This window comes from Anolis carolinensis, chromosome 1 (genome assembly GCF_035594765.1).
Source record: "Anolis carolinensis isolate JA03-04 chromosome 1, rAnoCar3.1.pri, whole genome shotgun sequence".
In the NCBI taxonomy this organism is placed as follows: Eukaryota; Metazoa; Chordata; class Lepidosauria; order Squamata; family Dactyloidae; genus Anolis; species Anolis carolinensis.
The window spans coordinates 244,309,074-244,325,327 of NC_085841.1; the positions used below are offsets into that span (position 1 = coordinate 244,309,074).

The following is a 16,254-nucleotide window of genomic DNA, read 5'->3' on the forward strand; positions in this document are numbered from 1 at the left end:
AGATTGAAAAATGGGATTTTGTCCGTCTGAATTTAGGTGGCTCCTGAAAAACGGATTAGGGGGGCCACTGAAATCTGAATACTGAAAACAACACGGGGTTTAGCTGAATTGCACGCCATTACTGCTGAACAGCTCTTACAGTCAGGAAATTCTTCCTAATGTTCAGGTGAATCTCCTTTCCTCTCATTTGAACCCATTGCTCTGAGTCCTAGTCTCCAGGGCAGCAGACAACAAGCTGCTCCCTCTTCAACAAATATCCCACAATCTGTATAACATTTATTCAGGCTCTGTGTATATGGCAGTGGTGCACAGTCTGTGTCCCTTCACATCAACTCCCATAATCCCTGACCACTAGACAAGCTGGCTAGGGCTCCTGAAAGTTGGAGGCCCAAACAACTGGAGAGCCACGTGTTGTGGAGCACTGGCATAAACTACAGTAGAGTCTCGCTTATCCAACGTAAACGGGCCGGCAGATGTTTAATAGGCTTTTTCTTAATCTCTCCTTATTATCCAACATATTCACTTATCCAACATTCTGCCGGCCGTTTATGTTGGATAAGTGAGACTTTACTGTATCACTATTGTTGAATATAATTGTAATTGTTTTACATACTTGTTTTTTTTTAATTTTTATTAAATTTTGAAAATAATAAAATCCACTTTAGTGGGTTAGGAAAGTATGGGGGGGGGGGGGAAGAAAGGATGGGGGGTAGGGAGGGGGGTGGTAGAAAGTGAGGGGGAAAGGGGTAATAAGGGTAGGGGGGGTCAGGGTCCTTGTCGATTCTTGACTTCCATTCTTCTTTATAAAGTTGTCGTAACTATTTGTATTATTTATGTTGTTGGTATCATTCATTTTTTTGTGTGTCGACAGTTGACACTTCTCCTTCGCGTTAAGGGCTTTATAACAATATTCTAACTTTTTCTTTCTTCATCCAGTCCTTTACCAGTGTCCAATCTATCCTTTTTTTGGGCTTATTTTGTGTTGTTGATAGCAGGAACGTTAGGTAGTCCATATTCATTATATCCCATATTCTTTTTATCCATTCTTCCACTTTGGGTATTAATTTCTGTTTCCATAATCTTGCAAGAACTAATCTGGCAGCTGTTGTTAAGTGTGTAAAGATTTTGTCTTCATTCTTTCCCCTTTGGTTATTTGTCATGCCCAATAGAAAGAATTCTGGGAGCAGTGGTATTTTTATCTTTAAAATTTTTTGACATTTGTTGTGGATTTCCCTCCAGTACGGTTTTACCTTCTCACAAGACCACCACATGTGTAGATATGATCCTTCACCTCTTCCACATTTCCAGCATTTAATCTTCTTTCCTTTGGTAAATTTTGATATCCTTTTTGGGGTCAGGTGCCACCTATAGAGCATTTTCCACCAATTTTCTTTCAATTCATAGGCATATGCATAATTTATTTTTTTCCCCCATAAAAGTTCCCATTCCTCTAATAATATAGTTCTTCCTAGATCTCTTGCCCAATTTGTCATGCACTCTTTTATTTGTTCCTTCTCAGTGCTCCATTCCAATAGAAATTTATATATTTTTGCAATTTTCCTCTTTCCCTTGTCTAATATTACATCCCATGGTGTTACCTTATCCTCGAATCCCTGAATCTTATCTTTATTGAAGCTTTCAATATAATTGAATATACAGTAGAGTCTCACTTATCCAACATTCGCTTATCCAACGTTCTGGATTATCCAACACATTTTTGTAGTCAATGTTTTCAATGCATCATGATATTTTGGTGCTAAATTCGTAAATACAGTAATTACTACGTAGTATTACTCAGTATTGAACTACTTTTTCTGTCAAATTTGTTGTTAAACATGATGTTTTGGTGCTTAATTTGTAAAATCCTAATCTAATTTGATGTTTAACAGGCTTCTCCTTGATCTCTCCTTGTTATCCAACGTATTCGCTTATCCAATGTTCTGCCGGCCCGTTTATGTTGGATAAGTGAGACTCTACTGTAATTGTAATTGTTTTACATACTTGTTTTATACTTGGTTGTAAGCCGCCCTGAGTACCCCCTAGGGGGTGAGAAGGGCGGGATAGAATTGTTGTAATAATGAGATAATAAAGAAATACAGCCCGGAAAACTCACAGCCAGCTATTGTGAGGGGCGTTCTCCTTCCTGTGGGCCGCTCGGCAGAACTTTTGGCGCCGCCAGCGGAGCCCAAAGGGCAAGGGAGGCTCCAAGAGGGTCCCCGAAGGAGAGGAGCAGCCCTCCCCCCGCCCCGTGGCCCAGATGGTGCGGAAAGCGCCGCAGCGGGAGCCCAAAAGGCCGGCCGTTCCCAAGCGCAGGCCCGCACCAGGAAAGGGGCCGGTGGGGAAGATCTGACGTGTGAACCAAACCCTGCGCTGGAAGGTTCCTCTGGGGACAGCCCGCCTTTCGGCAGCCTCGGGGGAGGGAGCCAGCCTTTCAAAGCACGGCTTGTGTAAACTGATGCTGGCAAGCCGGGGAGGGCGCTCCGTCCGCATGGAAGGCTGAGCTCGCTGCGCGGGTTCTAGTCCCCGCCAGGCTCTCTCTCACTCTCTCTCTCGCCCTCCGTCCGCCTCCAGCCATGTCGCTCCTGGCCAAGGCGCTGAGGCTGGCGGTGAGCGGGCATGTGCTGCGGGAGCCTCTTCCCCGGAGCCGCCTCCGCCCGGGTCTGGTCTTCCTCCGCCGGCTCCGGCAGCGGCCCAAACTTTCGGAGGTGCCCTGCAAGAAGGCCACGACGGCAGCGGCAGCCGAGGAGGACAAAGAAGACGAGGAAGAGGAGCGGGTGGCCGCCGAGCAGGGCGAGGAGAGGGAGCGGGCTCGGCTCCAGCAGCACTTGGGAGTGAAACGCCTGGAGGAAATGCCCGGGCCCAGGACCCTCTCCAACCTGGTCGAGTTTTTCTTTAAGGATGGCTTTGGGCGCATCCATGAAATCCAGGTACCACTTCGGATCGGGGGAGGCGGGGGGGGGGGGGGGAGAAGGCAGTGGTTCTCCACTTTCCTAATACAGTAGAGTCTCACTTATCCAACATAAACGGGCCGGCAGAACGTTGGATAAGCGAATATGTTGGATAATAAGGAGGGATTAAGGAAAAGCCCTTTAAACATCAAATTAGGTTATGATTTTACAAATTAAGCACCAAAACATGTTATACAACAAATTTGACAGAAAAAGTAGTTCAATACGCAGTAATGCTATGTAGTAATTACTGTATTTACGAATTTAGCACCAAAATATCACAATGTATTGAAAACATTGACTACAAAACTGCGTTGGATAATCTAGAACGTTGGATAAGTGAGACTCTACTGTACCGCCACCCCTTGATACAGTTCCCCATGTGGGGTGACCCCCAACGATAGCATTATTTTCCTTGCTACTTCATCACTGTCATTTTGTTACTGCTAATGTAAATCTCTGATATGCAAGATGTAGTTTCATTCACTGGGCCACATTTGGCACAAAAACCGAATTTTTAATACTGGTGGGGTTTGGAGGGGGATTGATTTTGTCATTTGGGAGTTGTAGTTGCTGGGATGTATAGTTCGCCTACAATCAAAGAGCATTCTGAACTCCACCAGTGATGGAATTGAACCAAACTTGGCACACAAAACTCTCATGACCAACAGAAAATACTGGAAGGGTTTGGTGGGCACTGACTTTGAGTCTGGGAGTTGTAATTCACCGACATCCAGAGAGCACTGAGGACTCAAACAATGATGGATCTGGACCAAACTTGGCGCGGATACTCAACATGCCCAAATGTGAACACTGGTGGAGTTTGGGGGAAATAGACCTTAACATTTGGGAGACCTCACCACCTCTGAGGATGCCTGCCGTAGAAGTGGGCGAAACGTCAGGAGAGAATGCTGCTTCTGGAACATGGCTATACAGCCCACCCTGGACCTTCCACAGATACATAAACCCCACTTGCCTAGTTTCCAGCAGAATGCTGCTTCTGGAACATGGCTATACAGCCTGGAAAACTCACAGCAAGCCAGTGATTCCGGCCGTGAAAGCCTTCGACAACCTCATGAAATGCTTAAGTAGCTAGCTAGGCACACGGGCAAGAAGGAATAGGCAGCACTCTTCGCCCGCCCACAAGTCTTGCTGAAAGGGAGGGTGGTTTCCCCGCAGGCCTGAGTCAATGTTGTGAGCGGAGAGGGGCTGCGTTTGGGACTCGAGGGCGAGGATGTTGTAGGCGCTTGTAGGCCTGGGAAGCCGCCTCTCGTCCGAATAAAGGGGTTAAAGGCGCGTCGAGGATTGGAAGCCCTTGCTCTCTTTCGCTTTTTGACTCCCCCCCCCCCCCTCCCCGGCGAAGTCCTCGTGGCTGCGTCCCTGGGCTCCCAGTTACACAACCAGTGAAGAGGAGGAGGAGGCCACTTTGAAAGGCTTCCTTCCCTCAGGCTGTCCTCCCTCGCCAGGGTTTGGAGCCGAAAGGCCTCGACTGAGGCCACACAACACACTTCTGCGGGGCTCGTCCATATTGTTACTTCAGAAGTACGGGGAAGGCTGAGGAACACTATCCCCGCCCCCAAAACATGTTTTTCTCTCTGGGTTGCTGTGAGTTTTCCGATTGTATGGCCATCTCCAGAAGCATTCTCTCCTGACGTTTCGCCCACATCTCTGGCAGGCATCCTCTGTTGGAAACTAGGCAAGTGGGGGTTATATATCTATAGAAGGTCCAGGGTGGGAGAAAGAATGCTTGTCTGCTTGAGGCCAACGTGAATGTTGCAATTAGCCACCTTGATTGGTATTGTATGGCCTTTCAGCTTCAAAGCCCGGCTGCTTCCTGCCCAGGGGAATCCTTGGTTGGGAGGTGTTAGCTGGCCCTGATTGTTTCCTGTCTGGAATTCCCTTGTTTCCTGAGTGTTGCTCCTTATTTTAGAGTTTTTAAATACAGTAGAGTCTCACTTAATCCAAGCCTCGCTTATCCAAGCCTCTGGATAATCCAAGCCATTTTTGTAGTCAATGTTTTCAATATATCGTGATATTTTGGTGCTAAATTTGTAAATACAGTAATTACAGCATAACATTACTGCGTATTGAACTACTTTTTCTGTCAAATTTGTTGTATAACATGAAGTTTTGGTGCTTAATTTATAAAATCATAACCTAATTTGATGTTTAATAGGCTTTTCCTTAATCCCTCCTTATTATCCAAGATATTCGCTTATCCAAGCTTCTGCCAGCCCGTTTAGCTTGGATAAGTGAGACTCTACTGTACCAGATTTTGTTCATTTTCGTGGTTTCCTCCTTTCTATTCTCTATTTTTTTTAAACATGCACGCACATACACACACACCATGTCTCACTTCAACACACACCTATCTTCTTTGGCCCTGGTTTTGCTCCTGAATTTCCTTAGGCTGAGGGAAGCAGCCCCATGTAAATACTCTCTCTCTCTCTCTGCATTTTCCAGAGTGTTCTTTTCAGGGAATGAACTGAGATATCATTTATCTATCTATCACTCCTGTGTCTCATTCAACCCATAACTATATTCCTAGGTTCCTATGTTTCTCCTGAATTAAGATAGACTTATGAGGAGGCAGCCCATGTAAATACTGTCTCTCTTTTGTGTGCATTTTCTGGTGGGAATGATGCAAGACTGAATCTTTCAGAGAAGGAACTGGGATATTCTTTCTTTCTCTCTTGCTTTCACACACACCAGCACTACCACCTTCCCCCAGCTGGTTCCTGGATGGCCAGCTTTCCCACATCTGGTTCCAGGCCCCGGTCCTCCCCCATCCTGTATACCCGATGGTTGCCATGGAACAGCAGTGTTTTCACACTGCATAGAGCGCATTTGTACTCCCCAAGGACCCGGTGCGCTTGCCATCCGCTCAGTTGCTGGCATTCGCTGACGGCACTAATGTTTCACATCGTTTGCTTAACCTTTCCTCACAAGGCCGATTGTTTTGTGCTGCACATGGGGTTTATTCACTCCATTGATTAACTTTTGAAATAAAAGTTCATCCAACTGTCCTGATTTGACTGGGACACTGATTAATCCTCTTATCAGTCCACTTTCTTTCCTTTACACTCTCTTCCATTATCTTGAGCTTCCTTCACTTGTTGCAAAATGATTTCTAAGTGTAAAAAGAGTTTGCACTCAAGTCTACAGAAGGAAAAAAAGGGAGGAAGAAGTAGAATCTTACCCTTCCCAATAGGCTCTGAGTAAAGCAAGCTACTGCAGTCTCTCCTAGTTGGGTGTTTTAGCAGGGAGAAATATTAGGCAGAAAAGAAATGAAATACACCTATATAGAATGACGTGACACTTGGCTTGACAAAATCATATGTGAAAGGTATGTAGGATTCTTAGTGAACCACAAGTTGAGCTTGAGTCAGCAATGTGATGTGGCAGCTTAAAAAGCTGGAGCCCCCGGTGGCGCAATGGGTTAAATCCTTGTGCCAGCAGGACTGCTGACCGAAAGGTCAGTGGTTCGAATCCAGGAAGTGTGGTGAGCTTCGATCTGTCAGCTCCAGCTTTTCATGAGGGGAAATGAAAGAAGCCTCCCACAAGGATGGTAAAACATCAAACATCCAAGCATCCCCTGGGCAACATCCTTGCAGATGACCAATTCTCTCATGCCTGAAGCAGCTTGCAGTTTCTCAAGTCGCTCCTGACATGAAAAAAGCTTAAAAAGTTAATGCAATTCTAAATAGCATCAATAAGAGTAGAATGTTGAGGTCGAGGAAAGTTAATAGGTCTCTATTCAGCTTTGGTCAGACCTCACCTGGAATACTTCGGCCAGTTCTGGACATGACAATTCAACAAGGATATTGACAGGATATGGACAAAGAAGGCACCAAGAACTTTTTTCTGCATCATCTACAATGTCCCCTTTCCCTACAGATAACCAGGATCCTTGTGGGAAAGGATACTGAGGACTTATTATCATTGCATCTAGTTTGAAATGTATCCGGTTTAATTAGGGCTCACTTAACTAATTTTGCTGCATTAAGTGAAACTGAAAATACTTGGTCCCTTATTGGGAGCAGTGTGGGAGATGTTGATTGATATATAGATGATAGATAGATAGAATCTCCCCACATTTCAAAGTGTCTATAACAGTGGTTCTCAATCTGTGGGTCCCCAGGTGTTTTGGCCTACAACTCACAGAAATCTCAGCCAGTTTACCAGCTGTTAGGATTTCTGGGAGTTGAAGGCCAAAACATCTGGGGACCCACAGGTTGAGAAACAATGGTCTGTAAAATATAACACTGTCCCTGCCTAGGAAGGAGGTGAAGGGGGCAATGGTAAAGAAAAGGCCTTCATTCTCAGCATTGATAGAGACAACATTAACATGTTCCTCATTCCCTCTTTTCATCTTTCCATGACAGGTGTGGCAAGGGTAATGACAGGTTCAGCACTCATATTGGACTAGTGGCCAGGGAACCTTGCCTTTCCCGATCTGGCTTACTTACGTGATTTATTGTCTCTATAGCCAGCCCAGCCAGCTTATCCAAAACCTAGTGGAACATCACATTCCAACCTGCCTTGTTCATTATCGGTAGACCGGACACAGGAAGGGATGTTCAGGAGAGGGATGTTCAGGAGAGGCCACCACTTCTTTTTTCAAAGAGGAAAGGAGGACATGCTCCAGGAGAGAGCACTTACATATCTTCCTACACAACCATGTCTCCTGTCTTTACCCAGTTATGCGTAGTTGCTAAAGAAAAGCCTAAGACTGAAACATACACCTCATAGTCAAAACATCCTGCAAGAACTCTGGCTTGGATTCAGAGAATTCCACTGTGTGAGTGTGGATCACAAGTTGCCTTAGTGCTCGTTTTCAGAAGGTGCAGACAGAAAGGGAAATTGGCATGAAAATATGTAATACAAATACTCTAGCCGAGGGGCTTTTGTACCTTAGAACAGGGTGGGGATGAGAAATGAAATTAACCCAGCAAATTTGATCAGGAGAACTGGATATTGTGTAATTAATGTTGAATCTTCATTAGTATAGAAATGAACAACTTCTTCTTGAAAAAAGTTTCCCATATGTGTCATTGCAAGCAACCAAAGTTGCTTCTGGGTTCCATTTGGAGCCTGGATACAATACAGTCATAACTGTCATAATCCATTAAGCACATTGTTTTCTGTTCTACAAAGGAAAAGACTACATTTGTCCCTGTATATTTGTGGTTTTGACTTTTGCAGATTTGAATATTCATGGAACAGATTAAAATGTTCTCTCTAGGAATCTAGATCTTTCAGTGTGATTCTATAGTCAATTTCTTGCAGTCATGCTGGAGGACCTAGAGCAGTGGTTCCCATTTTTTTTTTTTTGAGCAAGGACCACTTTGACCAGGGACCACTTTCCAACATTAGAACCAAATGGGTTATGAATCAGTTTTTGGTCCACTTTAGATTTGGTTCGGTTATTTGGGTGCTGATTCATAAAATTGCATTGGATAGACCACATCAGCTCTAATTTCTGATACAGAACATATGTCATCCAGTAGTCGCCATCTGCTTGCCCACAGAAAACCATATTTAATAATCTAGAGATGATGTGGACTATCCAAAGCAATTTTCTTAATCGGCACCCAAATAACCCCAGAGATAGGCCTAAAAACAGAGACACTAAGGTGCCCCTGCTTCCAAGCGCCACAGGGAATGGCTCCGCTCAGGGGGAGGGGGGGGAGGGAGGAGGAGAAGCAGCAGCCAGGAGGCTTGTTGTCATGCCTTTCGTAAGTAGTCAGCCCCTCCCCTCCTGACATTCCTGTTGCCTCAGCACTATAAGAGGGTTTTGCGAGACCACTCGCTCTTGTTGCAACGGTGTAGTAACGGTGAGGCTGCAGACCATATTTTAATTCTTAGGTACCGCTGGTGGTCCAGGGACCACAGGTTGGGAACCACTGACCTAGAGATTTCTAGAAAGAACAGCTCTCTAGGAATCTTTAGGTCCTCCAATGTGATTCTATGCTCAGGCATGCTGGAAGATCTAGAGATTTCTAGATAGATGTTCTCTTAGGTAAAAAATTTAGCATGGTTTTATTTGCAATTTTTCACTTTTATCAGGGTTCTGTTCCCTTAACTCCAGTGAATGTGAAGGATGACTGTAGACTCACCATAAATCCAATTTTCACCATATAAAGATTCCTGCTTTGTTGTAATGCTATTATCTCTATGGCTAGATTTCTAGCCTCTCTTTCTACCCAAATGATCAACTGCATAGTCTTGAAGCAGATGCTTGTGTGAGGTAGAAAATAAGCGAGTGTGTGAGTGTGAGTTAAAACTGTTGTTATGAAGTTCTGAGCTACATTTGAAAAACAAGGTAGGTTTTTGTGTCATATTCAGAGGAGCTTTCTTATATTTATTTTGTGTATTGAGAAGCCATAGAATCATAGAATCATAGAATAGTAGAGTTGGAAGAGACCTCATGGGCCATCCAGTCCAACCCCCTGCCAAGAAGCAGGAAATCGCATTCATAGCACCCCCGACAGATGGCCATCCAGCCTCTGTTTAAAAGCCTCCAAAGAAGGAGCCTCCACCACAGTCCGGGGGAGAGAGTTCCACTGTCGAACAGCCCTCACTGTGAGGAAGTTCTTCCTAATGTTCAGGTGGAATCTCCTTTCCTGTAGTTTGAAGCCATTGTTCCGCATCCTAGTCTGCAGGGCAGCAGAAAACAAGCTTGCTCCCTCCTCCCTATGACTTCCCCTCACATATTTGTACATGGCTATCATGTCTCCTCTCAGCCTTCTCTTCTGCAGGCTAAACATGCCCAGTTCTTTAAGCCTCTCCTCATAGGGCTTATTCTCCAGACCTTTGATCATTTTAGTTGCCCTCCTCTGGACGCTTTCCAGCTTGTCAACATCTCCCTTCAACTGTGGTGCCCAGAATTGGACACAGTATTCCAGGTGTGGTCTGACCAAGGCAGAATAGAGGGGTAGCATGACTTCCCTGGATCTAGACGCTATTCCCCTATTGATGCAGGCCAGAATCCCGTTGACTTTCTTAGCAGCCGCATCACATTGCCAGGTGTTCCTGGACAACTTGTTTCCCTATTTGGGGTTGGATTTCCCCAAATCCTTCGTCCATTTCATGTTGCTAAGGTTGAAGATGGCTTTCTTTTTGTGAGAAGACTGAGGCAAAGAAGGCATTAAGCAGTTTTGCCTTTTCCCTATCCCCTGTCGCCATCACCCCATCTTCTCCTCGCAGAGGCCCTATCGCCTCTTTTTTCTTCCTTTTTCTACCAACGTTAAGCAAAAAAGCCTTTTTGTTGTTTTTAATGTCCCTGGCAAGCCTGAGCTCATTTTGCGCTTTAGCCTTGCGAACATTTTCCCTACAGGAGTTGGCTATACGTTTGAATTCTTCTTTGGTGATTTCTCCCCTTTTCCACTTCTTGTGCATGTCTCTTTTGAATCTTAGCCCAGTTAGAAGTTCTTTGGACATCCATTCTGGCTTCTTCGCACGTGCCATATTTTTTTTCTTTGTTGGCACTGTTTGCATTTGCACCTTGAGTATTTCACTTTTAAAAAACTCCCATCCATCGTTAACTCCCTTGTCTTTTAATATTGGCGTCCATGGAATGCTGCTCAGTATTTCCTTCATTTTTTGGAAGTCAGCTCTCTTAAAGTCCAGAATGCGTGTTTGACTTGTCTTAGTTTCAGCCTTCCATTGTATCACAAACTGCAGGAGCACATGGTCACTTGCCCCTAAGGATCCGATGACTTCTACTGTATTAATCAGGTCTTCCACTTTTGTTAAGATTAGATCAAGGGGACTTCCGGTGAGCCAGAGATGGCGGCAGGTCGGACTTGCTCCTCCAGCAAGCCACTGACTTTAGCGGTTGGGTAGAGCTTTTAGCTCCCCTCTCCCCGGGGATAGAACCGGGGGGGGACGCAAGCCTCCGAGCGGTGAAGGTGGGTCTGGGGCGCGCTTTGGAAGCAAGGCTAACCCCGTTGTCCCTCCAAGCCGCGGAGGTCCGCGAACCGCAAGTCAGGAAGCGGGCGAAAGCCTGTACTTACTGGATGATTTGGCAAAGTGGACAGATTCGATGATCCAGGACGCATACTCTCCTGGGCAATAGCCATCTCCAGCAGTCCATAAAATTTGAACTTTTGAATCACTATAAAATACTCTATAAGTCGGTCGGGTTGAGATTTGAATCTCCCCTCTCCCAAGAAAAGCAAGGGAGGAACGCAGGTACCCACTGAGCCAAAAAAAAAAAAAACTTTATCTGTTAAATTTCTGGAAAGGGTGTGTGAAGATCAGGAGAGGCCGGTGGGATTCGCGGACCGTGAAGATTTGAAGTAACGAAAGAATATTGGGAATACATACCTTGACGAAAGGGGAACCAGACGGCCTTGACGCCATATTGTTGTGTCTACGACGGGCACTTCTTGTAAACAAAAGAAAGGCATGCTGAAGTCGGCGGGAAACAAGAGGAAGTGAGAAAACGGAAACGGAAGGATATACCCGGACGGGGAAGAAGAGGACGCCGAGGGAGGATAGGACGAGTAAAGAAAGGCGGCAGGACGTGCGTAGAAGGAGAAGAGCGAACGGGCGCCCCCAAGTGGGTGGAAGACGAAGGACAAAATTAAGGGTTTAAACTGGTCTGCATAGAATTGTACAGAACTAACTTCAGGGAAGAAAGGAAGGAAGATGAAATGGATGGTTAAGATTTAAAATAATATATAGTTCATAAAGCAAAAACAACAATATTAATTACAGCACATACTTATTGGAAGGACTGACTGAACTTGATTGGGAATAGAGGGGAAGAAGGATAATTCCCAAATAGCGAAATACAAATAGTATACCTACTTCTTTAAGTTTATCTCATCTAATTAATTTAGAATATGGCGGTCCCTAAATTTAAACAGGACAAAGACCTAAAGGACACAAAAGGGACAGCGAGAAGACCTTCCCAAACGGAAGACTTAGCCTTAAAAGATATTTTGAAAGAAATTCAGAAACTCTCTGATAAGCAGGACCAAAACGCAGAAGAGCAAAAAAGATTTCAGCGGGAAATGCATCAAGAGATGTTAGAAATGAAGAAAGAAATAAAAGAAGATATAGCACTTATAAAAAATGAAATTAAAGCAACACACGAAGAGATTATAGATCTAAAGAAAGCGCGGGAGAAAATGGAAAAATCACAAATTAAATTTCAAAAGAGTGTGGATGAATTTCAAAAGAAGTCTATGAAATTGGAAAAAACACAAGAACTAATGGAACAAAAAGAAATGGAATTTCAACTCCGTTTTAGGAACTTAGAGGAGGAGACTAATGAGAACATAAGACAAAAAATCATACAGATCACAGCAAAAATACTACAAAGATCGGAACAGGAAATGGGGAGTGAGTTAGATAGGACATACAGAATACAAACTAACTTCTCAAAACGGAATAAGGTGGCCAGAGACGTAATAGTCAATTTTGTGAAAAAGAAAACCAGAGATGAAATATTGATGATGAATAGTCGGAAACCAACTTTTTATAAAGAGAAAAAAGTAATTATATTGAAGGAATTCCCAATAGCAACATTGAACAGAAGAAGAAACTACTTTTTCCTCACGGAAGAACTTAAGAAACGTAAAATAAGATTTCGTTGGGAAAAATTAGAGGGAATCATGGTTACCTTTAAAAATGAGAAACACTGGCTGACATCGATAGATAAAGCGAAAGATTTTTATAAAGAACTGATGAAAGGGAACTACGAAGATTCTTTAGAACTCTCACTACCTCAGAGGAAAAAGAAGAGATACCACTCACCACAAACTGGAGACGCAACTACGGTAACAAATACAATGGAAGGCTTAGCCGAGATGAATCTACTTGACTTGGACTCTGACGAAAAAGGGGAGGAAAGTGGGGAAGAAGAACCCATAACATCACTTACAGAACCAAAAAAATTGATTTAATGGATGGAATTATAAGGCAAATTAAATGTTATACAAACAACGTGAACGGTTGGAATTCTCCATGTAAAAGAAAAATGATCATGAGACAAATTATGAAAGGGAAATATGATATTATATCAATCCAGGAAACACATATTTCTCAGAGACATGGAGCACACTTGGTCAATAAAAGTTTGGGAAATGAATTCTATGCATCAGACATTAAAAAAAAAAAGAGGGGTGGTCACATATGTAAATAATAACATTCCAGCAGAATTGAGATTTAAGGATACAGAAGGGAGGGCGGTTGGAGTGGAAATTACAATAGATAATCAAAAAATACTAATTTGTAATATATACGCCCCTAACGGGCCGAAGACAAAATTTGTAAAATATCTCCGGGAACAAATATTGAATACACATTTGGAAAACGTGATTATTTTAGGAGATTTCAATGGAGTCATAGACCCTAAAATGGACAAATCAATAAACAAAAGAAGGAGTAAAGATACACAAAGCACTCTTCCCAAAAATTTTATATCATTAAAAGAAGAATTTGACCTACTGGATGTATGGAGACTGAGAAACCCAAATGTCAAAAACTATACCTTTTTTTCTTGCAGACACGCAGTTTGGTCTAGAATCGATATGATTTGGGCCACAAGAACTTTATTCACAAAAATGGATAAGATTTTTATCTTACCAAGAGATAAATCTGACCACTGTGCGATAGAGATGACTATAAACCAGAAAAGAATCCCACCCAATTGGAGATTTGATGACAATTTGATGAGGAAAGCGGAAGATATTCAGAGATATAAAATACTCTCCAAGGAATATTTTAAATTCAATGATAGTCCAGAAATTAAGGATGCAACACTCTGGGATACTTATAAAGCGGTAATCAGAGGCCATTTAATACAACAAAAAGCCAGAATGAAAAAGGAAAAAACAAAGAAACTGGATGAGTTAAATTTGGAAATTGGGAAAAAAGAAATTATTTTGAAGAAATCACCAAATAATAACAAAGTATCAAAAGAATTAAAAATCCTGATAAAAGAAAAGTATAGATTAGAATTGGAGGAAACAGCTAAACAATTAAGATTTATCAAACAAAATAACTTCGAGAACGCCAATAAGCCAGGAGCATGGCTGATGAGGAAAATACGGAAGAAAAGACAGAACCAACAGATAACACAAATCAAGAAAGAAGACAAAATTATTACAAAAGACGATGAAATCCTCCAAGAATTTGAAAAATTTTACTCACAACTGTACAAAGAAGAGACCATTGACCTGACGAAAATAGTGCAATATCTTGGGAACCAGAAGCTAGAGAAAATTACGGAAGAGCAGAGAGGAATCTTAAATAAAGAGATTTCGGAAAAAGAAGTAAAGAATGCAATAAGATCATTGAAACTAAACAAGGCACCAGGTCCGGATGGCTTTACGGCAGGATTTTACAAAACAATGCAAGAGGAGATAGCGGCATATCTGAAAAGAGTAATGAATAAAGTACTGCAGAACAAAGAACTTCCGGACACATGGAGAGACGCAGAAATAATTGTAATACCTAAGGAAGACCAAGACACTACAAATGTGAGGAATTATCGGCCCATTTCCCTATTAAATTTGGATTATAAAATATTTACATGTATATTGGCGAATAGATTTAAAGAACTTCTCCTAAATTGGGTGGGTCAAGATCAAACTGGTTTTTTACCAGGGAGGAAAATGAGTGAAAATGTCAGATGCATTTTAGACATTATAGAATACTACGAATGGAATCATCAGAAAGAACTTGCACTTCTCTCCATCGACGCGGAGAAAGCCTTTGATAATTTAAATTGGTCTTTTTTAAAATTGTTATTTAAAGAGATAGATATTGGCTTTCAGTTCTATAATGCGATAGATACTATATACGAGGACCAAAGGGCTAAAATTAGGATCAATGGGCAGCACTCACAAAATATTAAAATTGGAAAGGGGGTGAGACAGGGATGTCCCTTATCGCCCTTAATTTTTATTTTCGCTTTAGAAGTCCTATTAAAAAACTTAAAAAAGGATCAAAAGCTGAAAGGTACAAAAATAGGGACTCATGAATTTAAAATAAGGGCTTTTGCAGACGACATTATATGTATTATCGAAGACCCAAGATCAAAATTACAGTTGTGGTTGTCCAAAATTCAGGATTACGGGGAAGTTGCTGGATTTTATATAAACAAGAAGAAATCTAAGATCTTAACAAAGAATATAACTAAGACAAATCAAGAAATCATACAAAACTTGACAGGAATTTCAGTCTCGAAGAAAATCAAATATTTAGGAATATGGTTGACGGCCAAAAACGCGCATCTTTTGGAGAATAATTATAATGTAAAATGGAAAGAAATCAAAAAAGACTTACAAAAATGGCAACATCTAAACATTTCATTATTGGGTAGGATTGCAACGATAAAAATGAATATCTTACCAAAAATTTTGTACCTTTTTCAAACTCTACCCATAATTAGGACAATTAAAACATTTACAGATTGGAATAAAGATCTTTCGAAATTTATTTGGAATGGCAAGAAACCCAGAATAAAATATGCATCGATGACAGACAAAAAAGATAGAGGAGGATTTGGCCTCCCTAATTTTAGACTTTACTTTGAAGCCTGCGCATTGTCATGGATTAAGGACTGGTGTAATTTAAAGCGGGAACACATCCTAAATTTAGAAGGCTTCGACCTGAGGCGGGGATGGCATGCGTACATATGGTACGATAAGAAACAAATAGAGAAAAATTTTGGGAATCATTTCATCCGCTCCGCCCTAATAAAAGTATGGGAAAAATATAAAAGATTTATGTACGTTCGGACCCCATTATGGATATCGCCGTTAGAAGAAAACAGCAGGAAAATATTAGGCTGGCCTGAATGGCCAACCTATAAAGAAATTTTACACAAGAGAGATGATAGTTATCAGATAAAACCTTTGGAACAAATCAAAAAGAAATACAAAAACTTGACTTGGCTTCAGTATGCCCAAATAAAGCAGAAATTTGCGGTGGATAATGAAATTGGCTTCACTACAAATGAAAACTTTTGGGATAAGATCCTGCAAAATGATAAGAAAGAAATAACTAAGATATATGAAAGACTATTGGATTGGACGAACGCAACTGATGTAGTTAAAAATTGTATGTTAAAATGGGCCAAGAACATTGGCAGATCAATAAATATGGAGGAGTGGGAAGTTTTATGGAAAAAGAAACAAAAATATACCTACGCATGGGACTTAAAGGAGAACAAGGCGTTCCAACTAAAGATGAATGGATAGGGAAAATCGATGACATTAGAGACATGGATGAACTAACATTTCTGTTAAGATCCTATAGAGCACAATCATCAAATAAGACTGACTGG

The 16,254-nt window shown here is 42.1% G+C and overlaps 1 protein-coding gene across 3 annotated transcripts in view; it reads left to right on the forward strand.

Annotated features, from left to right (window-relative positions):
- The first annotated feature begins 2,381 nt into the window (after positions 1 to 2,381).
- The window catches only part of LOC100557779 (cytochrome P450 27C1), a 46,288-nt gene continuing 32,415 nt past the window's right edge, over positions 2,382 to 16,254 (forward strand). For all 3 annotated transcript variants that reach the window (XM_016996653.2, XM_008118785.3, XM_016996654.2), the window contains exon 1: positions 2,382 to 2,927. In XM_016996653.2, the coding sequence (XP_016852142.2) occupies positions 2,574 to 2,927 (354 nt within the window). In that variant the 5' untranslated portion in view covers positions 2,382 to 2,573. The remainder of the gene's footprint in view (positions 2,928 to 16,254) is intronic.